The sequence below is a fragment of the Halichoeres trimaculatus genome, unplaced genomic scaffold (assembly GCF_033239565.1).
Source record: "Halichoeres trimaculatus isolate MK-OKI-2021-1 unplaced genomic scaffold, fHalTri1.1 fHalTri1_scaffold_3, whole genome shotgun sequence".
Lineage (NCBI taxonomy): Eukaryota > Metazoa > Chordata > Actinopteri > Labriformes > Labridae > Halichoeres > Halichoeres trimaculatus.
In genome coordinates, this window is record NW_027437181.1 from 24662501 (window position 1) to 24687925 (window position 25425).

Sequence of the window (25425 nt, forward strand, 5' to 3'; positions counted from 1 at the left end):
ATGACCAAAGACCTGAAGTTTACTCCACTCACTTTTGGCCGTTATTGCCAGATGTCTTTAAGGTGGTATCTAAATATTTGAAATATGTTCAGTTGTTTTGTGTCGTGCTGTATTCAATGCGCTTTGATAAAGTGCACTTAGCTTTGGCCTACGTTTGTTTCAGATAGTTTTATTTTCATTATTAAGCTTTTTGATTGTCAGACATATCAGATATCCACATGTTGATTTTCTAAAAGTCATGCAACCGTTATGTTCACAACATGAATACAAAATCAGGAATGAAGAGCGTAAAAGAAGGCAGGCCGACAAAGCTCAGCTCACTTTAATGTAGAACAAGGAAAATGAAGTGTTGGGCTCTTTGATGAGCAGTTGTCTGGTTTGCAGATTTAATTTGAGGCTTCATGTGTCTCGAGGGGAGAATCCAGAGACTCATGTTAAAGGCTTTTACCCTTCTATGAAAATATAAAAGACTGAGAGGTCAAAGGTCAGACGGTCATGCATGAGGTCCACATGTGGGGCTAGATCACCACGAGGTTGCCCCCTAACCCTGCTGAACTCAAAGGGGTCCTTGCGCCCAGCGTGATGAATGAGACGTTTGTTTCCCGGGGCGAGGCATGAGTAACTATGTGTGGCATCTGTCTAGTTTAAATTTAGTGTAACTGAAGCTACCGCTGGCTGCGCTGTATCAACATGTCAGAGGCTGCATTACACCAGAGAGAAAGCTGTTCAACTCCTGCATCTGGTTTCTTTTTTTTCCTTCCCTTTGGTCCTCTTTTACTACAAGGCAGGGCTTGCTACACAGGGATTAGGGTGGTTTGAATCCCATTTTATTTTAGGCTGCCCCTCAAAGCCATATTTCAGCCAGGCTAATGCTCGGTATTGGCACCTCTACCCCATGCAGTTTTTTCTTGTCCAAGCCCACTGTGTGTCTGCTGATTGGAAGGGACGTGTTCTAAAATGAAATATCAAGAATGTTGATTATGGGTCCCTCTTCTGACCCTGTGCAATAATCAGAGAATTAAATAGAGATAATTTAGACAGTGCTTTAAGGCGATGCTGAAAAAGTGCTGCTTCTTGAACACATACTCTTCTTAGATCCAGTGTTGTTTAGAAACAGTGCTATTACCCTCAAGGATAAAGGCTTTATCCGTACAGTACATCATGTTTAAAGAGTTTTACAAGAATTTGGTTTCTGAAATACTTCCATCTTTTTGAACATGCACAGACTTGCAGAAGAGTGGAAGCATGTTAAGAAAAGTGTTATTTTCGACACGGAAAGTAATTCTACATCCTGTTTTTTTTCCTGTTTTTATATGATTTCCTTTTAATGTTTTCCTGTCATCCTGCGCTGGCCTGATGGCAAGCATGATAAAAGTTACGGGAGTATCATGATCACATTGACCCCTTTGTTTGAGGACACAGCATTTCTTCTTTACCTCCTCAACTTGTCCTCGTCACCCATTCCACCACTTAGCCAGTAATACAGAGGATGGGAAGTGGTTCTTCTCATCGTGTTGTTTAATTTATCCATGTGGAGATGGGCCAAAGCTGGAGGGCTGAGCTGGCTGTTACTGACATGTGGAGACCAGGAAGGATCAACACGCTTTATTTCATACCACTTACAATTGTTTTATTTTGCTAATTCTTTGTTAATGGTTGAATATATTACATTTTTAATAAACTATGTTTCTGAATGCTGTTAAGAATATTCAAAACGCATACTTACATGTGTTAGTGGTACGGAGTATATAGAGTGGTTACATTATCTTTGAAACTCCCTGTGTATGAATGTCCTGCCTCCATCTTTCTTTTCATTCAGTCCCTTTTCTTCTGTCACATATTCAACAATAGCTTTCTTTGCCTGTGAGTTCCTTCTACCTTCCTCTATCTCTCTGTCTCCCTCCCTGTCTGCGGTGTCTTTTTTCAGGCACATGCACCGTCAGCTCTGACAGATTGTTTAAATGTCACCGCTGCTAGCAGTAGCCTCTGATGTTATCTGCTCTGGGTTATTATAGGCCATCATGCCGCCTGTGTTTGCCTGGAAACTGGTCTTCTGATGCTCAGTACCTGCTCCATTGAATAAAAATACATGCAGGAACTGTCTGTTACTTTGTGCTTGCATGCACAGAATATACAGGGTTGCAACATGTATTTCTGTACACCTGTTTGTATTTTAAGGAAGGGCTCTGATTTTTCAATATCCCAAATATTCTAAATATTCATTACTTAATAGGAAATCAAAGTTAAAAGGAATATTAATTCTTCCAACATTTTACTGGTCCCTGTCTGTAATACAGTACCCCCACCAGATGGTGGCAGTAGCATTTCTTGTGAGGAGGTTTTTGAATAAGCCTACTTGTCGAACATTAGACACCTCTCACAAAAAGACAGAGTTTAAGTACTGTGATGTTGCAAAGCGTGGCTCTCCCGCTGATGTTAGATTGAATGGAGATGTTGAGTAATGTTAGCCTGTCATCTTTTACGACCCGTTGTAAACAAAACTGACTGCGAGCTGCATCACTAAAGCTGTTACCTGTCTACTACTAGCGGTGTGATGAGTTTAGCAGCTGTTTGTTCCAGTGTTGGGTTGATTGTTTCTCTGTTAACAAGCTGCTCCAGGGTTCGGTTTGCTCAGACTCAAAAAGAGTTTGAACTACTTTGGCTTTCTTAATTTGTTCCACGTCATAGTGTGATTGCTGTGTTAGCAAAGGTCCAGAAGAACCGGGTCAAGAGAAAGCCTCAATTTTAGAATGTGTCCAAATGATCCAGGTCATTTTAATAATCGATTGTAATATGGACCACATCACAATTTGACACTTATTGGAGTAATCTCTGGATCCCTTTATTTTTAACAACTTTGTCCCGAAGTTTGTTGCCTAAAGTTTTAGGATCTGTTTTTGTTGTGGTCATAATGTTTAACTGGGACATAGGTTTATTTGGTGAGATAAGCCTCCTCTAGTTAATAAGGTTTTTTTTTTTGCGAGATCCCCCAGGGCTGCTTTATGGGTCCTGATCTGTTTTTGTTTTGCATGGGGAGGAATTATATACCAATGTCTCCCCATAAGTTTGCTCCTGAAAAGTCTCCAGGAGACTGGCCAGTCATGGAGAAGTGGCTTTGTGGAGTTTGGAGCTTTAAAAAGATAGTGCCCAAAAAGAAGCGTACCCCCTCTACGTATGTACTTTGTTCATCCAAAAGACATGCACTAGAAAACATCTCATTATCTCTGCTTCCTGCTGAGCATGTGTATGATTGAAATAAAAGTATAGATCTGTAGAAATCAGTTGATGGATGTGTTTTGTGTATTAACTAAGAACTGTAGCTGCTGCGTGGTGAATATGCTGCTATGCTGCTGCATTCCACACGCACTATGGAGAAAGTGTCAGGTTAACTGGGGTTCTGTGTTTAGACCTGTTAGTGGTTCTGATTAATTGATACAAGTATTAACCTTTTCCAAGATCTTCTGTTCAGGAACTAATTGATACATCCTACAAACAATTAGTGGTTTGTAAGAACAGGATCTTTGTGCGTTGGTGGGTTTTTAGTTCAGGTGGTGATTTGGCACTCTTTATTTATCCCATAATGTTATCTCCACATGAGATTGTTAATTAGGAGCTTAATTTAGCTGCCGGCATATGTTAACATTGGCTTAGGCTACCATTGTTAAGCCTCTGCTGGCTGATGAGTCTTCAGTGAGGGCACAGGAAGGCTTGTTGATGTGACTCCACCACGACATCACAGGATCACAGGAAAAGGCAATAAAAAGGCTTTGCCAACCCCAGAATGATAAAGAGCTGCATGATTTTCCTGTTCCCTGTGCCATTTGACTCATGATACAATCATCCTGCCATGTCGTTCCTCATATTGGGATTTCTGTCTCAACCATTTCTAACGAACACTCTTAAGAACTCCGCCTGGACTGCCCACACTAACAGGGTTCACCGGTAAGTTTGGCACAAACCCAACAAGGAAGGTTTAGAGCCACAGGTGTAGGCCAGCCCTAACAATACGTGTGTACATGTGCGTCACAGAGTCTGTGTTTAGTGTAGGCAACCAGCCAGCCTCAGTTCCTGGAAAACCCAGAGGAAGGAATTAGACTTGCTTATGTCATTGCTCCTGGGAATCCCTGCACCTATCTACTAACCCAAAAGTTAAAAATAGTAATCGATTCAGTTATATAGATGACATACACACCCAGATTATTCATTTCAGTAACTCTGAGATTGTATTGGTTAAGAAAGAACAAACTCCAAAATTACTCCAAATTGTGGCATTAAATCATTCTTTGATAGGATAAAACAGTGAAGTCCTCCCTGACTTCCTGAATTTGGCCATGACTGTTTCAAAGAGACGTATTAAAGAGGCTGTGAGGAGTTTGAAAGTATTACTGAAAAAGTCTCCCTTCTAGACATATGCCCAATCATAATCCACACTTTAAAATAAGATTATCAGCCAATGTATGTTATTTTAAAATGCTTCTTCTTAGCTTCTTCGTAGCTTTCTGACTGGGTCAAGCAAGACAGGATTGATTTATGGCATGTCCAAGTCTCGAAGTCTATGACACCACGCTTACTCACAAAGTTTGGAAGTGAGAAGAGAGATCTGTGTTCTTATCTGATGAAAACAATTTCTGTGATCAATTTTGTAGTGATAGTGGACACAAGAGCTTAACAGTCAGACAGAAAAGGAACAGAGGAGCAGAAAAAAGCTTAGTCGTCCAAGCTAAAGGCTAAAAGAGCTAAGTTGTTTGCGATAATGTGATAATGTTCATCCCAATCCACAGTCAGCAGTTATTCTGCAGTGGTATGTGCAAACTTGAGAGTCTATCAATAAAATGAAGAGTGAAGTTACGTTAGCTCTGCTTGGTAGATGAGCGCTAGCAGGACATAACTGGAATTCACTAACATTACACATTACCGACAGGATCAGGCTGTCAGTGCTATGTATGGACGGCTACTAAACTACTGTATGAACTGACAGTTTGCTTTTTGTCATGTTAGCCTGCAGATGCGCCGTAGCACTGGGGTGCTATTAGCACTACTTATAGCTGGCTACTGATGCACAGTACTTTCTTATGCTTGTTTGTTTGTTGTTACGACAGTGTGCGTGAGACTCCGGGCCAGAAGGTGGCGAGGAAGTCCAATTAAAATAGATCCTCTTCATGTATTTTTGTGTATTTTTTGAGTATTTACTTTTTGCACTCGATTTCCTGACCAATCATATCACATCCTCTTTTCTGGGTGTCTTCAATGACTACTTATCTTAGGTTAAGCCATCTATCCCATTAAGCTTCTGGTACATGATGTGTTGGTGTCTGTGTGTTGTGGTCTGCTGGTCATCCGGCCTTGAAGGAGAGCTGAAAGAGGAGACCAGGGTGAACACAAAGCCATCTGTACAGGGGATGTAAGCAGAGCCCGCTCTAATCAATCTGCTTGACCACCACAAAGGGAACCCAGGATAAAGTTACATTCAGCACTACATGGTGTTGGTGCTGGTGGGTAACCCAAGACAATAATACCTGTTGGGGTGTATGAACACAAACACACACACACACACACACACACACACACACACACACACACCACACACACCACACACACACACACACACACACACACACACACACACACACACACACACACACACACACACACACACACACACACACACACATACAGTAATACCCACCTAGCCATAGATTAGTGCAAAAACTTACAGGAAGGCACAACCACAGGCACACAGGAACACACACATTCACACACCACCCACACTTTTTTAGGCCCATACATGCACATGAACACGAAAAGAAAGGTAGACAAAAAGATCGTGGGTGCACAAGGACGAACCTTCCTCTGTATTGAGCTTGTTATCAACTCTTAAAGAGATAAATCTTTTCCTTCCTCAGTAGTAAAGAAGACTTTCTCAGAATGTGTGCCTGTGTGTCACCACGGGTCAGAGGACCCTGACACACTTTGAGTTCACTGAGAGAAGGAGGAGGGAGAAACAAAGTCTGTGAGGATTATCCCAAAGAGAGAATCCCCAGGCAGTGTGATGCTCAGCCCCGCTGAGTTTTGTGTCAAAGAGCCAAGGCGGATGCCACCACCACCAGTGGGTCAGGGTGTTCCATGTGGTTACCGTGAGAATGCAAAGGGTTTTTTAGTGCATGTGTCACAAACGTCCAGCAACCTACACATCACAGAAACATTTCCCTGTATGGGGGAGCTATTATTAGCTTAGGTACAGCAAAGCCTCTTAGAGATCTTTATTTAACCAGATTGGCCGTCTGATGTATGGACACTGAGGAGTGTTGCAACCAAGGCCATTCATGAAACAACACAAGTGCTGCGCTGCCTGTTCTTCCCTTCTGCCTCAGTCTTCTCCTTTCCTCTCTTCACCTCTCCTCCTCTCTCCTCTCCATGTCCTCCTTGCTCTTCTTCCTGACATCTTGTCCTAAGGTGACCGGTGTTTGGCTCAGACCAGGGGGTTTCCCACCACCCACCCCTTCTCTCACACTGGTTTAAGGTAGCAGGCTAATCTTATCTCAGGGCAAGAAGTGGGCTGTGGGCCAGGTAACAGGGTCGTCCCCTGTCTGACCCTCATCTGTGCAACCACTCATCTCTCCACCACACTTCATCATAGATAGGAATATGTCGTGATGTTGGACTGTGCCTTGTTTTTACTTTAATTTCTCATTAATATTCTTAGTAAATAACTATAATGCTACTTTGGGACAGAGGAAGAAATGGTATAAACTTTAAGGCTGTCACTTTAACCCGTTAATTAGATTACTTAATTACACCACAAATTAATGTGTTAAAAGAATTAACTTGATTCACTCATTGGCTGCCAGCCTTTTTCAGAGTATCTTGAACATACTTTCAAGACCCAAACAATATTGTTTTCTATGACTGTATAAACACCAAAATTACCTGATAAGAGTGGACTGTCCTCTTTTATGTCTCTTTCTGTTTTTGATCCAAAAAACAGACCAAACTTCATTTTTTCGACTGCGTTTGTCTGGGTCGCTCCATCCTTTAATCCTCTCCGTGATCTTCCTCATCTTTCCTCACTATCGCAACGCTCTTCCTCTCTGAACTACTGCCACATCCATCCTTAGCATGAGCTACCTGAGCTTTTCTGACTTGCAGCGTCTCACTATGCCTCTGTCATCTCACATCTTCTCCTCATATCCATGCTGATCTCTCATCCAAAGAGCACACTGCTCTCACCCACAGTAGTTTATGTGCATGATTTTGGTTGACAAGCTCTGCCAGACCCCCCCCCCCCCCCCCTGCTGAAAAACCTAATTTACTTCTGTAGATGCTGTAAATGGTTGCAATTGTATTGGCGTCTATAGATGTCAGTTTTTGAAAAAAATGTGGATTTATAAATTTTCTCTTCTTTGTGTATTCATTTGATTAATCATGCACTCCAATTTTGCAATTTCCCAGAGGAGTGCCTGTGTTTCTTAACTTGTTTTTATTCACTCCCAGCACTTAATCTGTAATTTATTTTTAATCTATTTCTAAAGTATTGTTTCAATCCTTCTTTTAATGATCGCACTGTATTTACGTATTTATCATGACATGTGCTGCAGACCTCTTGGCCAGGTTGCCCTTACAAAAGAGATCTTGATCTCAATGGGTTTTTATCTGGTTAAATAAAGGTTAAATTTAAAATAAAATAATAAATCCAAATTCTTTCTTTGGGGACCTTGAGTAGATGTGAGGTTAAAATGCTAAAATTAGATTTAATTAATTACAAACCCTGTAATTAATTAAATGATTTTTTTTAATCACCGGGCAGCACTAATAAATATATTGAAAAATATAAATAAAAGTCCAAATCCAAAGTAAGTAATCTGAACTTCAGTGTGTAAGGCTTTCAGATTTCTAATCTGTTATCAGAGCATTGAGGAAGAAACAGTCTGGAGACAAGTTACTGCTCTTAATGCTATAACCTGGCCATTAATTTTTTTTTTGTATATTTTAGCAAAGCTGCACATGTCCCTTTGAGTGTATACAAAAAGCTGATCAATTCATCCATGCAACAAATTTCAAAGCACACTCTTGGAAATATACTCTTAATGTAGTGTGGTTAACCTCCTTAGATTTATTACCCACGTTCTTAAGTTTGATGAACAGCCCAACTTTCCATACGGTTAGAATCTATGGTTGTAACGCACAGATTAAGTAACAAAAAGGAAACAAACCTCTACTCTGCTGACTCCTGACATGTTTGCTTTATACTTCACTGATTAGGTTTTTACCATCAGTAATCAATTCTTCTGCCTCACTCAGCTCAGTCTCTCCTCTCCAGGCTGCTGTCACACTCACAGCCAACAGCCTTTCCACTGGATACAGTACCCTCAGACTTCTGGCAGTCCATTTTTCACACACTGAATCCTGTAGTAACGCACATCAACAGCTCCTCTCTTTAGTGACGTCATCCTGACAGCACTGGAGCAGTAACTATGTCTTTATATTGACTTCTCATGTAATTAACTGTACTTTCTCTGTGATGCGTCGATTTGAGCACATTATGACGTGAGGGGGCAGAAATGGTAAATGGACTGTGATTATAAAGCTCTTTCTGAAGTTGTCTTCATGTGGACAGTAGGACCTGGGATCAAACCCTTGACCCTCTGTTTGGGAGATGACCGATCCTCCTCTGATGCACAGCTGCCTCTTAAAGCTTCTCCAATGTAGAAGCAAAGATTTCACTCCCACTGTCATCCAGTTTGTACTCCCCATTTGATCGTAATTAGCATCTAATTTTCTGTGGTAGCAGCTCATTACTCAGCGAGCACCTGAGACTACTCAGCCTCACCATGAAATCATCTGTTTTATCTTGTCTTGGACTAATTCAATAGAGCTTAACTGAGTCTGGCAAGTTAGTGTAACAGAAACCCCCCAAACCCATGAAAATTATAATGTGTTGTTCAAATATGGAAAGACGTTTATATATGAAACCAGAACTTTTAACAGCTTCTCAATCAAAAGATGGAGAAAGAATTGAGTAGGCTGCTGTAGTTTTTTCAAATGAAGTCTACAGGCAAGGCTTTCAGCAACTTCCGCTACATCCACACACATATGGATATACCAGGCCAGAAGGTGGTGAGTGTGTGTATTAGGTCTTCCATAGCAAACGTTATAGAAGGACGTCATTAGGACTGTCACAATAACAGATTTTGCTAGACGATAATTTTCCTAAATATTATTGCCGATAAACAATATTATTGTCAATATTATTTTGATTTTTTCCATTTTTTTTCCATTCCGGTTTCCATTTTTTCATTGATGTAATTATGATAAATGGGATAATAAAATAAGTAAACCATATCAAAAGCAAGAAACTTTAATTTCTTAAGAGTATTTAACTGTAATTAAAAGGTCAGGATCTTTTAAATAAAATAAATTGAACAAAAAATATAATAAATTTAACAAACTAGAAAGAAAAAAAAAATACAATGAAAATGAAATGGACTCTCTTTTAGAAAAAGTACATGTCAATGAAAATAATTAATACTAATCAAAAACAATAAAACATAGACCCTGTCTCTAAAGAAGAAACAAAACTCAAAAAAACAAATAAATAAATAAAAACCTAAAACGTATCCTTAAGAGAGCAGTTATCATACAAATCTGTGCAGAGTTGCAAATAATAAACTACTGGGTATGATGTATTTATTGGCCCTTGTGCCGTGGTGTAACAATGAATAATGATGAGTTTCCTCCTCAACAAGCAATCCAACCTCACTGTAGCAGACACAAACCCTGTAGCTCTTCTGTTCAGTCCCTGCTCAATACACACAGACAATATTTGACGTGCAAGTTTGTCAGCGTTTTCCAAAACTCTTGTTTTTGCTTTTCACACAAAAGGCAAAAAAACACAAGCTCTAAAAATAATTTGAAAGCCTCAGTTTACTCTTGAACTGTGTTTTGTGTGTGACTGGACAACCAAATTGCAGAGAGAAAACTGTTTTTAAAAACATATGTTTGTGAGGAAGGGGCCATAGGCTGTTGTTGTTTGCATTGTTTTAAACCTTAATGCCGGTAAGTCAGATGTCCACGAATGGTTTGAGAAGAAAACAGGAATATTTTGCCTTATCATCTTTCCAGTTGACAGGAAATATTTTGCCTCCCAGATTACACAGCAGAAAAGTGCTGTGGCAGTTTTGTAGAAAGTATGAAAACTCTTGTTTTGTTTTCTCTGAGCAGTGTTTGTTTTGGTGAATTGGTGACCCAGTAGTACAGGGCTTTACTGTTTCTTCCTCACTAGTAATATTTGTGAGCCTTTACTTCTGCAGTTTGTCTTTCTTCTGTTTTCTTTATGCTATCTCCTCAGTCAGGCCATCCTTTAAAGAGACAGCAGTCCTCCAGCGTTCTCTCTCCTTCCTCTCCGCTCTGCTGTCCTTCTCATGCTCCCTGTCCGTCAGTCAGATGCTGTCGTCAGAGGATTCACTGCTCGGTCTTGTGACAAGCAGGCAGGGCCAGTGGAAGCCGAGCAGCTATAAATATAGAGCTGCTGCTTCTGCCTCTGTTGCTGCTGCAAAGTAAAGAAGTTAAAGAAACAGGAACTCTTTTCCTTGCTTAAAAACTTTGAGACTGCGCTTTTCATTTCAGTTGAAGGCAAAAAAGCTAAGTTCTGACCTTTGTTGTGCTATAGATTACAGTATAAAATGTCTATATTAGGTGGGTAGATTTCAGAAATTCAGGACAGTTTTGCTTCACATTCTTTTCTCATGTTTTCTGAATATAAGCTTTACAACTAAAATGTAACCCTTCCTGAGAGGGAGGGTTACTCCCAGTGAAAGCAGCCGAGCATGTTCACTGAAAGTTTATCAATACCCTCTAACAGAGTAGTGCCAATGCGGACAATGGGCTCTTGTCTATTTGTTTGTGTGTGGGTGTGTGTTTGTGTGTGTACTTACTGCCTGTGCCGGATGACCTTTGGTATAAATAGCCTGCCAGCGCTAGCTGTGATGACAGCCGACAGCACGCATCGTTGTGTGAATTTGTTTCCTGAGTAGTGCTGTTCATCGGTTATCCCTCTTGGAATGATGCCTGTGTGACTGCCTGCTCCCCAGCAACAGCCTGACTCCTTATACTCCTAGAAACAGGGCTCATTTGTAGGCATTAAGTTAAAGTTAGATAACAAAAGTCTGCAGCCTGAGATGTAACAAGAAAAGGAAATGACGAGGATGGATGCAGTAATTAATGGGTGTCATGTGGTGTGTCTGCACGTTTTGTTTGATCACATAAGATGTGCGGCTACACTGCTGAGTTTCCCGAGTCATCCAAAGAATGTTGCTCGAAGAGCTATGACACAGCACTTTCTAAATTTACACCATTCTAACCTGCAGCATGTCTTAACAACAGGATGCTTATAAATGTTTATAGATTTACCTAGTGATGTGACTGAAGTAAGATAAAGAAGCATAAACAATCAGCGTCTTCTCCAGAATGTGTGTTAATCTTTCTTTCCCTTTCCCTTCTCAGATCTGGAGCCTGATGACAACACATCATTCTACATCCTAAATGTGGGCCAGCCCCAGTCTATGGTCACCAACCACCAGTCCATTGGCCTGCACCGTCATGGCATGCAGTCCCACTCCCAGGTTATCAACACTTCCCCACGCTTCCCGCCACACAAACCAGGGTCTGAGGCTCCCAGCTATGAGGCACACGACTCCAAATACGGCACCTCCCCCCTGCTTTCCTCTGCTCCTGTGGAGGCACCAAAGGCCTTTGAGTGCCCCAGTATCCAGATCACCTCCATCTCCCCCAGCTGCCAGCAGGAGATGGATGCCAATGAGGAGGATCTGAGGGCCAATGGACCTGACGGAGACTACCATGGTGATAGACCCCTGTCCAGAGACCACCTGTATCTACCCCTGGATCACTCCTACCGGGACTCCTCGCTCAGCCCGAGCCCCTGCAGCAGCCTTTCCTCTAGGAGCTGGTTCTCAGACGCCTCCTCCTGTGAATCATTCTCACATGTGTACGATGATGTTGACTCAGAGCTTAATGAAGCGGCTGCTCGCTTCACCCTGGGCTCCCCACTCACTTCCCCAGGCTGTGCATCCCCTCAAACAAGTGGTGGAGTTTTGGAGGAGCAGCCACACTGGCAGCACCACCACCCTCCCTTCGTGCACCACTCGCACTCCGTCAGCCTGTCACCCAGACAGTCCCCCTGCCACTCACCACGCACCAGTGTCACTGATGAAAACTGGCTCAGCCCCCGACCACAATCCAGACCCTCCTCACGTCCGACCTCCCCCTGTGGGAAAAGGCGCCACTCCAGCGCTGACATCTGCTACTCCAGCTCTCTGTCTCCTCACCACTCACCTACACCTACGCCCGGACCCTCACCCAGGGGCAGCGTGACAGAGGACACATGGGTCGGCAGCCCTTCAGTAGGCATGTCACCTTTTCAGTGCTGCCCATCCGAAGTTGACATCCCGTCCAAGACGAGGAAGACCTCACAGGACCGAACGGCTATACAGAGTGGGAAAGGGGAGCTGGGGCTGGATGATCAAGGAAGCATGTCTCCTAATCTTGACTCGCCTTCAGAAGAGACCCTGCACAGCCTGAAGAAGGATGGACCAGGGGAACAGTTCCTCTCGGTGCCCTCTCACTTCTCATGGAATAAACCCAAGCCTGGCCACACTCCTATATTCAGGTAAATGTGCTGACATTGAGGAGAAGAAGCAAAGAAAGGGAAGATACAAGTTTAAGTAATACTTTATAAATTCAGTCACAAGTTAAAAGTTAGAAGAAATTACATGATGAAGAGAGGGAGAGTGTCTGCAAAGTTTAGATTTTTAAAATCCTTTTAAATGTCAGGGGGAACTTTCTCAGCCAGTTGAAACAACTTTCTGTTGCAATCAGTTTGCCCTTTTTTAACTTCCTGTTTATAATTGCTAAAGTCTTGTTGAGCACAGCTGTGACTGCAGAATTAATGCTGAGTATATTCCTGATGTATTTTTTATCTGACTTTGGAGTGGTCTGACATAAAGACAAAAAGAAAAGCTCATTCTGTCATTATTTATGACGGCAATAATGCATTAATAATTAAGGCGGACAGCTCACGCTATAAGTCTGAAACAATGGTTTATAGGGCAGTGCTAAACAATTGACCTGAGTTATTCAAGTGTTTATAGACCATTGTGTGCTGTCATAAAGATTATGACAAAATATAATTACCCCATATCAGCATGCAGTAAATTAGTATCAATTTATCATAGATAACTGTTGATCGAACTTCAGATCAGTGTTCAGCAATCAGGAACTTTGAGCTTTGAACTAGCAGTACAATCTGGCTATGCCACCACACAGTCTTACTCAAGTTTATTAGTATGTGGATGAAAAAAAAGGGAGACATACAGCACCAGCTCCTTCAAACATACACACATGTAAACACAGAGGCGCAATCTCCACATGAAAGAGTGATGGATGCAACGGGAAACTCATAACCGAGTTTTTGAGGAGAGGAGTCTGCTGTGCTGTCTGTTTCTCCAATGTGTGCAGCAGATGAAGACATGGCCTTGTTTGTATTCACTGGCTCCTAGCACTGTAAATCAGCACAGGGCACATATGGCAAGGGGGCACCACACACACTCTCACACACACACACACACACACACACACACACACACACACACACACACACACACACACGCACACAAAGACATAACACTAGTGCTTATACACTTAGACCTAACACTCTCTCCAGACAGTAACAGGGAAGTCACCATTTGATCTTTGTATCTTTGCCCTTGTTGTTGTGAAATCTCCCAAGTCAGTGACAGAACAGTGTCGACATTGTTGTTACGTCGGATTCTATAACACAACAAACATCGCAGCCGCTCCTCTTTTAACTCAACTCTTTACCTTGACCTACAAGTATTTCCTTACACCGTTCCTCCTAAAGTTTCTCTATTAGTGATGCTTACCTGCCTCAAATGGTTCCCCAATGTTGCAAAGTGAAATGCTAATTAGATTGTAGAAAACTCCTGTTCAGATACATTAGTGCCATTATTCTTATTTCTATTTTGAAATATTCTTATTGGGGGGGGTTTGTTGGACTGGGCACCCAGGCACCCTGGACAGACATTTGAGAGAGGTTATGATATGTCAAGACACTGACCAATGTTCCTGCTCTGTTCTGTCACAAAGCTCGAATTTCTTCATCCTTCTTCCACTCCTGTTATTGTAGGAGCCATGCAAACCTCCACTTCCTTACCACAGGTCTCACGGCTCACAGATCTGATGTAGGTTATGGTTAAGTTTGGTTCACAGATTGACCAAAAATAATTAAGAAGGGAGATAGGCCTGTCACGATAATCAATAAATCGATTAACCGAACAATAAATAAAAACATCCTCGGTAAGTTTGCCTGCCTCGATAAACTGACACGTGCATGCATGTTTGTTTTCCTCCTCTCTTTCGACCAAAGAGGCAGAATGAGAAATGAATGGCTCACTACGTCTATCTTTCCTAACATCGGGGTGCATAGGTTCTATAGCGGATTTAGCGGATTTATAGCGGAGTAAGCATCTGTCAAAAATGCAATCTTTGGCATCTTTTGCAACGGGGCTGATCACACGTACACACGGAGAGAGCTGAAGCGAGCGTCCTGTGGGGTAAGGAGGAAACACACGCTAATATGAGTGATGACACAAAAGATACGGTCCTTAAGCCGCCTGCCACAGTCCCAGTGTGGAAATGTTTTGTTTTTTATCAGAATGAACAAAGTGTGAGCTCATGAACACCAACGAGCTGATATGTTGCATTTGTTTGAAAATAGTGGGGACGAAGAAGAAGAAGAAGAGGGAGGTGCAGCTGAGCCTTGTTCTTTGACAATCCGCTCTTACTGAGGCTTTTGGTCAGCAAAGTAAATAGAAATAAAAGCGCCAAATGGTGGGCGCTCAAAGACAGCTACATTGCCAAAGAAATGCAGCCCTTCAATACGGTTGAAAGCTGGAAATGTTAAAAATGTTTGACAGACAGTACGGATTGACTGGGAAAAAGTACATGTTACAAACAATTCAGGAACCGTATAAACTCCCTTTTATTTAGGCTATAGTTTTTATTGTTTTTTTTTTTTTTTTTTTTTTGAGTTTCGTTTTTTCTTCAGAGACAGGGTCTATGTTTTATTGTTTTTGATAAGTATTAATTACTTTCATTGACATGTATTTTTTTTCTAAAAGAGAGCCCATTTAATTTTCATTGTATTTTTTTTCTCTTTCTTGTTTGTTAAATTTATTATATTTTTTGTTTAATTTATTTTATTTAAAAGATCCTGACCTTTTAATTACAGTTGAATACTCTTAAGAAATTAAAGTTTCTTGCTTTTGATATGGTTTACTCATTTTATTATCCCATTTATCATAATTACATCAATGAAAAAATGGAAAATGGAATGGAAAAAAATGGAAAAAATCAAAATAATATTGACAATAATATTGTTTATCGGCAATAATATTTAGGAAAATTATCATCCAGCAAAATTTGTTATCGTGACAGGCCTAAAGGGAGATCACATGATGAACTTTTCTGACTTGTACGTTTTATGTCTCTATTCACAAGAGTCTGCACAGTGTGTCAGGAAAACTTCTATGCAGGCTGTGCAGGTGCTGTGTCGCTACCCCTGATGTTTTTAGCTGCTTCTGAAGAAGCCTGGAATGATGATCACCACTTTTAGTAGATGATACATTTTTCCTGTCCATCTGCAAATAGGTCTACATTGTGCAAGTTGGTCTGCATGAATCGCAGACCAACAGTCATCTTTTGCACCAGCCATAAAGAACTTTTGGGTCAATATGCATCCATTGTGCTATATCAGTGTGTTATCAGACTGAGCACTGTCCTAAAATGTACTCTGAAGTATTTAACCTGAAAGTATTTTTTGTTTCTTTTTGAAACATTTCACTGACCTTTAAAGAAGATCAGGAAAGCTATGTTGTTTATGTGCCTATATAAACACATCATACACAGCTTTGAAGGGATAAAAATGAGCTTTCTCTTTCATACATGGTAGGACAATTTGTAGAAGGGAGCCCACTAAGACTTGTGACCTCAAGACTACATCAGGTTGATCAAAACAAAAAAATATCAGCCACATGCATTTTATTCCAAAGTGCAGTCTTTCCTTTGGATTTGTTGCCAGTCTCTGAGGCAGTTTGTGAAACGAAAAGGCTCCACTGAAAGCCTGACTCACATGTTTTTGATTCCGTTTGATCAAATTTGTCTATGTGTAGCCAGCACTTTGACAAACATCTGGAAAGGGAAGAATTAAGGGAGTCAATCATGCTAGCAAAAAGTTTACAAACTTTTCCTTCAAAACTTATTTGGGTTGTCAAATATCTGTCATGCAGTGTGCATTGCATTGCATGCTGGGAGCTCGTGCTGCCTCGAACAGAGCCAAATGAAAGCTTGGGCTACCAATGTAAAAGGGTGGACTGAGCATAGGGTGGGCCCATTAGACAGCACGCGCCTGAAGCTGTGTTAATTCAGTCAATACACTGACTCAGGTTCTGCGTGCAAATCCATAGGCAGACAGACACACGCATGGACACAGTGTGCAGTCTGTGATTACACAGATACACAAAAAAGTCATGTAGCCAGACTAAACACCTGGATGACTTAGGTACAGCTTGTGCTGTCCTACATCACGCCTCTTTGATCACAAATCATTTTTTGTGGACACTCCCAAGATGGGATAAGGTTTGCATTGTAGCTTCTGCTACGATTTAGATACAGTACATTGCCAAGTTAAGCATATGTGCTATTGTAGGTCCATCCAAATAACACAAACTAACCAAACAAGAACACTAAACTAAAACATGATTGACAGCATGTTAGAAAGTAAAGCTTCGTTGCTGCTAATGGTTAATGCCAGTGTTTACGAATTGTTTGAAAAAGGACAAAACACTCCTCTAACACACTCAGATGGACAGATAGTTTCTCTGTGGAGAAGGCCAGAGAGTTTTTTTTTATTTTTGAGTGCAGCTGTTCAAATATGATTGTGGCCTACACAGATAAAAAAGAGGCATGGAGGAAAAACACACAATACCAGCTCCTGTGGTGTTTGCATGTGTAATACACACTTGTAGTGTTCACACAGCCTCTCACACACAGTAATTTACTCACTGTCTGACACACTCTCATCCCACCAGCCATTCACTGACCCACTGTGGAGACTCACTGAAGAAAAGCCCCTCAGAATGTGATTCACTCCTAAAAGGCTTAAGATGGCCTTTTAGACGTGTTTTGTTCAGGAACAGGAGTAATGCACGTGGGCTTTCCAGTGATTCACTGTCTGCTGGGGCTGAGCACACTGCATGCTTTACCCCAGTTTTACACCTGCTACACTGTCTCCAACCATGAAAGGGGAATACCACAGTTTAAAACCTTCTCATCAGGCCATTGTCATCACCGTAAAGTCAGAGCAAGAGGAAATACATTAAAAAATTAAACAAAGTTTTAGTATACTTTTTACATACTTCATGCTTGTGTTTTTTTCTTAGGACCTCCTCGCTGCCTCCTCTAGATTGGCCTCTGCCAAGCCAGTTTGGACAGTATGAGCTGAAGATAGAGGTGCAACCTAAAGCCCACCACCGAGCACACTACGAGACTGAGGGCAGCAGAGGAGCTGTCAAGGCAGCATCTGGAGGCCACCCAATTGTCAAGGTAACAAAGTTACTGAGAAACTTACAAATGTTGGAATTACTTTTGCTTGTGGCTGAAACACATTGCAAATCCTTCAACCTAAATGGAGTCATTTTTAATCCTCTGAGCAATGTTTGAATAAAAAAAGAATAAAACACCGGTCTATAAATAAGTAATTGGTCAGCCATACAGCTCAAACATCAGGCGGTTGTTGTGAATGAAAGCATTCCTTTGAGGGTGTCTTTTTGCATATTTGCATGTGTCGATTGTCAAATGGATCTTCTCCCATGGCAAGACTGTCAGTCAACCTGTTGAGGCAGGAAGACAAGCAGGCAGCCATGCAGGCGATGGTGTTGTCCCTGCAGCCCAGTCAGCTGCTCTGTCATTTGATAGCACCTGTGAGAGATGCGGTAAGCCTGCACAAAGCCAGGGCTGCTGAAAGAGAAAGATAGAGAGAGCAAGAGCGGAGGATATCAGTTCCATTAATATTTCAGAACCAGAGTGAAAAGCTTCTTTTGTGTGTATGATTAAGAGCTGGACCCTGATGACAGTGGCTGAGTTCAGTTCAGACTAGCTCAGTCAGCATTGCTGTTCTCCATTTATCTTACATACTTGAATTCATTAATTCAATACTGCAGTTTTGCTAGTATCGTCAACTCCGCCAAGGAGGTTTTGTTTTTGGGAGAGTTTGTCTGTTTGTTTGTCAGTGAACAACATAACTTAAAAAGTAACAAATGAATCTTGATGAAATTTTTAGGAAATGTTAAAAATGGGATAAAGAAGAATTGATTAAATGTTGGAGGTAATCCAGATCTCCATCCGGATCTTGGATTTTTTTTAAAGAATTCTTTATCATTATGAGATAGGGCCATTTTCACCATGTGTATGTAACTCAACGATAATTGGTTGGATTGCTTAGCAAAACAATACGAGACAGGGTCACCATCATTTCTGACAGATGTAAAAGTACAATCCAGATCCTGCCTGTACTGGATCATAATTTTCAACACTGTCAGGTAACAAATTATTATACAAACCTGCAACTAACACCAAATTGTAGCAGACAGTCTGCTGAAAGGGAGTATAACATTAAAGTAGGACTAAAGTGTTGTGTCACAATCACAATATGCTTGGCAGAAGTCTGCGCTCTCTGAGTGCTTTTCTAGTTTGAACTTTGGATTGTGAATCTTAATTTAATCTTAATTTAATTATATCAAAGAATTTTGTTTGTCTGAATCATCTTGATTGCTTGACCTAAGCAATCTAAAGAAATGTAGGTCATCTACGTAGGTCTGCATTAAACCTTTTTTTCCCTGTAATTCTAAAATCTTCATTGCTGATAGGAAACTTGTTTTTCTGTGTTAACATGGTGGCCACCTATCATCTCCTACTGAAATTATTTGCCCTACAATAATAGCCACAAACCACGGTTAAGGCTATCTGGTGTGCGAGTTACTGAGGCCTCGCCTTTGTGGCAGCCTGCATGACAGAACCACTATGACCCCCTACTTTGAACCAACATAGTTTACACAGTATAACCATATTGGCACAATGTTAATGTCACATTTTTTTTATTATATAATATTCAGTATCATTATGTCGTAACAGCTCTTGCCTGAACCATTTTATGTACATCTAAATCTAGTTTATCTGTCAGTGATAAGATGAGCACATCTATATTTGTGTGTATTTAGAATTCTTTAGAAGAGTTATAAAGACTACTTCAGTCACTGCCAATTTTGCACAATAAATGACCTAAAAAATTTAAACACACATTTACATACAGCTGTGGACCAAACAAGTCTTCAGGTGCAATGAGAAAAGCTACTACACTGCCATTTGTTGCTTTAGAAACAGCCCATGCCCTCATACATTCAGTCATGCAGGCTCCCTGCAGGCCAATCATTAACCATTTCAACCTCAGTTAGACCAAGATTCTATCCTGCCATATGTGACGATGCATAATTTATCCGCCAAATTTTTTTTCAAGCAAGCGTTTGCCACGTTTGCCCTCATTCCCCATCCCCAGAGGGGAATATTTTGTTACTGCAGGAGCTCGTGTGTGGGAGCTTATATCTTAGGTCAGACAAGGCAAATTCAAAGTTGTTTCAGCTACGGTTTGGGTTTTAACAGACCTCTGTGTTGTCCTGCTGGTAAGCATGTTTTGCAATCTAGTGTGTTTGATGGAGGCAAAGGAAGAGAAGCACAGACTTTTCCTTTTACAAGCAAGTGGATGACTGAGCAGCTGAACTGCATTACATCATATTTCAATAAGGATAATAAAAAAACAATATTTTTGATAAGACAAACAGGAACCCACCTTTTCTTCCCTTGTCAGAAACGTTATGCTCTAGAACATGAAAATGCTCTTTCTGTTTAGGTTCTTTTCAATGTAGATGCTTAAAAAAGTAGAGTTGACATAACACCAACAGCTGGCTTGTGCTGTGTGAGGATAGATAGTATCAGCAGTTGTCCAGCAGGTCTGACAGACATACTGTGTTTACTAAACACTTACTCCTTCATTGTTGGTATCCCAATCCTCTTTTTCTGATGCACCGACCTTATTAATCTAATTTCTTCACCATGTATAGCCGTTATTGTTGTAAAACAAATTAATTCACCTCAACACCAGCAAACATAAGCACCCAGTGTACGTTCTACTATTGTTTGAAGATTTCAAAAGCAAATGCAGCGAGGTACAAGCTCAGACCTCTGTGAGGCTAATGCAAAAAAGCTTTAAGCTAAAAGTCATTCAGCCATTCTTTGTGTTAACAAGCTTGCACGTATCATGTTTCCCAGGTGCACTGCAGGTGTGAAGCAGGCTGTTCCCTGGAGGCACAATGGCACTGGGGCCAGCATGTGTGATTGCAGTTTTGCCAAATTACAATATGAGTGATTTTGAGATTTATGTCATAAACTGTCTTCGCAACTAATATGAACTCATTTTAAAAAAAAAAACTTAATTCACAACTTTATATATTTCAAACTGAAACACCACTGACGCTTCAGTAACTACCCTGTCTGTATTTTGTTCTTTTATGTTGCCTGCACCCCGTGGGACCTCTCCTTCTCCTTAGGTCTTGACTCTGGTGGCGTGATGTCACTAGATGACGGCATAGCTGCCATCTGGACATGGTGATGACTTCCTTTTGTGGCCATGCTGTTGCTCAGATCAATGCACCACTGAGCTGCTGTGTCAACAAAAAACAAAAGAAGGTCTAGGGAGAGCTGTGTGCCTGCTGGTCTACTTTACATGTGTTCAGGATCAGAAATGCTGTACTTTACAATGTGCATGAGGAGGAGGTGTGGGCTTTTTTGTCTTTTAACTGTTGTGTTCACTCTAACCTACCTAATGCTCTGGGTTTTTCATCAGGTCTGACCATCAAACACTATTTTGATTTCTATCTTTAGATGATTTCTTTAGACTCTGAACATTTGGCATCAGTAATATTTTGTATTTCAGGGCAGTATTGCAAAAAGTTTTCCCCTTCAGTGCTGTCTGTGTTATTATCTTTTGCTATTTTAATCTTATTTTAAAGTTTACCTTGTAGACCAATTTTCTTGTTTGTGGCGATGTGTTTAGTGGGAGTCATCAGCTGGTGGTCATTGCTAATGGAAAAGTCATAGGCCCCTGTACTCTCTGTCACAGTGTTCCTTGCATTAATTTATGATTTTGAGAGCTTTAGATTAGATTATGGTGTGTTGAATATTTAGTAGAAATGCACCGATTCCAATCCAGGTATTGGGTATCGATGTATTGGTGCCCCTTGGGCCTTTTTTGTCTATCAGCACTCTCAGCAACTTGATTTGAAAAGTTTCCTCTGGTGCACTTTTTTGTTTTTCGCTGCATCGCCGGTCTACAGGGTATAAAAGTTAACATTTGAATATACATTTCTGAACATGCTGAAGCTTTGTTTTGCTGGTAAACATTTAAATATTTTATATTTTAAATAGATACTGACTTCAGTAATTTCATCTATTCATTTTTTGCCTTTTACCCAAAACATTACCACTCTTATCCCACACTAGGGCATGCAGGTTATTATTCAACACTAGTATCGGATCAGTATCGGTCGATACCTAAAGCCCAGGTATCTGTATCGGTATTGGAACCAGAAAAGTCGGATTGGTGCATCCCTAGTATTAAGTACAACTTACATTACATGTCACATAAACATTCACTGAAAACACAATAACATCATACTTCTTCAGTGTGTAAGACACAACGCTACAAAGTGATAAGATTGGACACCTACCTTGTCTGCTGAGACAAGACCATCGTACTCCCCAGCTGTTGATCAGTCTGACAAAGGCTGTTGCAGACAACTTCTTTTCTGGCAGACAGTAGCCAGACAAACAAAGCCCACGGAGCATGAGAGTGATTTGTTATGACAGACAGACACGAGTCATTGCACTGAGTTCTGCAGGGAAAGCTGCGTGTTTCTATGCAAAGACTGATCCTGGGGCTAATGGAGATGTCACTGTCCACTGTGTAGCATTGTTGAAGTCCATATGTCGATAGTGTCCAAACCATATAACTGAAACCACAACAATAACAACAACAAAACCAACAGCAACATTCCCAAAAAAATAAATAAATAAATAAAATAATAATAATAATATTTCAGGTTTTATTAGGAAAAACATGCACTATCCAGATGATTCTTGATATATCAACCTGCTGACTTTCTAAAGTAACTGCACACACTACATTGCAGGATGGCCTTGTCTCTGCCTGTCTGACTGGCTGTTTGAGCCATTCCTCTGGGGCTCGCTGCAGACCATAATCGGTACACCTGTTGCTAGGAGACATATAAGTCCAAAGCCTCTCTGGCTGGCTGAGGTATCCTTGTGCGTATTTAACCAGCTTAATTGAGTGCTGCAGCACCCACACAAATATAAGGAGCCCCACTGGTATTACCTCTGCCACGGATAGAGCTAGGCAGACACAACAAAGGAAAGCTGCCAGAGACAGTAACACTTACAGTACACAGCATTAGGAAACCAAATGAGTCCAGACAAATACTTCTTAAGACTGCCTCACTGTTTAAATGTCCTGGAGGAAAACAGACAGTTGAAAAAATATGATGCCCATCTTTAAACTTGTTGCGACAGTTCATAAATCTAAATGAAGCCATGGTGTCTGGTAACAAGGATTTGTAATAGAATATGCCAGAAGCTTTCCAAGACAGCCTTATATTTCCACTGGCTTGGACACATTAAGTGATTTTGATCCCAGTGATTGGATGCAGGGCCATGACCCTATTACTGTCTGTTTCTGTCATTCACTCCCACATTTTGGATGCTCTAACCTGTTATTTCTATCCATCACTTTCTGCCTCCGCCTGATCATCTCTCTTTCAGCAGTTAAGCCTTTGCTGTACCTTAAGCGTCCCTCTATTACATACTGTGCATGGCTTTCAGTGGCCTGGCTGTATGTGGTGTAGTTTTGCCCTGGGCTGTATTTGATGTAAGCATGTTGTTAGTTTGGATCTCATATGCTGTGATCAGGATGAGTGTTCAGTGACAAAACCGTGACTTAGAAAGGGAGAGAGGGAGAGAGGTAGCAAGCTTTGTGTGTGCGTGCGTGTGTGTGTTTGTGTGTGTGTGTGTGTGTGTGTGTGTGGATAAAGGGGGGGACCAAGGGGAGGAATTAAGCTCAGACCAGTCAAGCAAGGCCATATACAGCCCTTATGCAGTATACAGTAAATGCTTATATGTGTGTGTGTGCGCGCGCGTGTGTGTGTGTGTGTGTGCGGGTGCTTGGATGTATTGACCTTGTTTAAACAAACAGTCAACTGGCCCTCTGGCTCTTTCTGCCCTCTCTGGTGTGCTGGGCAAATAGCAAGCTTGTGTGATTTGTTCTGCGTGCACATGGGAGCGTGTGTGTGTGTGTGTGTGTGTGTGTGTGTGTGTGTGTGTGTGTGTGTGTGTGTGTGTGTGTGTGTGTGTGTGTGTGTGTGTGTGTGTGTGTGTGTGTGTGTGTGTGTGTGTGTGTGTATTCATATGTCCCACGTTGTGGTGCCACAGAGGGAACACCACTGCCAGATAAATGAACTCACCGTTGACCTTGACCATCATGCTCCTCTTTTTCACATCAGATGTACATCATTAGTGGCGAGAGTTTCACACACGCATATTAGCACTGCGCACACTCCTCATGTTTTTTTTCTTCACTCACAAACATCATACATTTTCTCAAGGGTCACTGTTTAGACCCAAGTTTGTGCACTTCAAGTAGAACACTCTGAATCCACACATCCTAACACATGCTAGATGTAGTCAGGCCTCAGAGTCGTGGATGTAGTTTACAGGCTGAGTGTACATAGCTGCATTCTCTCTCTCTCTCTCTCTCTCTCTCTCTCTCTCTTACACACACACACACACACACACACACACACACACACTTAAAATCTCACCATGGCAACCCCAGAGCAACACAGGGAAACAACTTGGCAGAGTCAGGCGCTTGCTGTGAGAAAGTGTCGAGTTACGGGAGAGGGCTGGAGCAGAGTTAGGTGAGAGGCGAGGACAGGGACGGAGAGCAGAGTGACAAAGGGGAAAGAAGTGGGACAAGGGGGAGGAGGAAGATCAAAACAAGACCTAAACGCTAAGCAAGAAGGAAAGGAGAAAACTGAATCGACCTGAAAATGTACACACTCTCTGTTGTAGTTGTTCCAGGGGCCACTGTGTGAAGAGTCACGGAGCAGGTGATGAACACCCTGTTTGCTGTGGTCATGTAAACATCCCATTTTTAAAAACCACAGAGCCTAAAATAGGCCGTAATATCACTGTCATTTTCAGAGTTTGACTGAAAGGTTAAACACTCTGGTTTATGTATGTCTGGGAGTTATTTACGTGCGTAAGCAGCGATTGGAGATGTTTCCCTCTCTGCTTTGCCGGCCTTATTACTGGATCAGTGAAACAGATGAAGGCCAAAAATAAATGGCAACTTTATTTAGTCGGAGCTGACTGTGTAACCGTATCCAGCTGTTTTATTTTAGGGGAGAGGGTTCATCCTAAACTTGATCCACATGCAGAAGCGACAGCAGCAGCGGCAGCCATAAGTTAGTTACAGGCTCTGATGAGCGCAGGCCGGGGGATATGTGACCGGGTTTAATGTCAGTGTGGTTTAATATAAGATCTGATCTCTATCAGGCCTGGGTTACCTGATGACTGACCAGCTGGGCTCAGAGCTAAAAAGTGAGGAGTTAAAAGTGCAGAGACCACCCTCCTGTGGTATTTCTCACTCGAGCACGGATTTAGGGTGGTGACTCAGGAATGTGAAACAAGTCAAGTGTGTGGTGTTGTGTAGTGGTGCATCCTGCACCCGGACAATGACATCTTCTTTGCGCTCTTGTTTACATGTCCTGCTGCGTGCTGGTGGTGTTTTACCCATAATTTCTCCCAAACTCAATGTGTAGAGATAGCACAAAAATTGCTCATTGTACTATGAAGGGGCTAGAAGTGTTACTACACTTGGGATTCAGTCTGCATGCTGCCTTGTGCATGTGTTAGAAACCTAAAGACACATTTCAGCATACATCCTTGAACATTTTGCAGATTCAGTCAACCTGCCACCTTTTCTGACATGTTTCTTTTCCTGTTCAACCTCAATCTCTTCTATGAGTAACACATGCTGAGCTCTGTCACTATGTAAATGTTATTCTTCGAACAAGCCTCTGAGTTATGAGGCTTGCATCAGTTGCATGTGTTAAATCTTAATACAGCTGCTTTATGTTTTCAAATCAT

General features: G+C 41.5%; 1 protein-coding gene across 1 annotated transcript in view; it reads left to right on the forward strand.

The window, feature by feature from the left end:
- nfatc3a (nuclear factor of activated T cells 3a) overlaps positions 1–25425 on the forward strand; it is a 62241-nt gene that overhangs the window by 7018 nt on the left and 29798 nt on the right. Inside the window, exons 2-3 of the mRNA XM_074666633.1 lie at positions 11500–12682; positions 17532–17694. Coding sequence (XP_074522734.1) covers positions 11500–12682; positions 17532–17694 — 1346 coding nt within the window. The remainder of the gene's footprint in view (positions 1–11499; positions 12683–17531; positions 17695–25425) is intronic.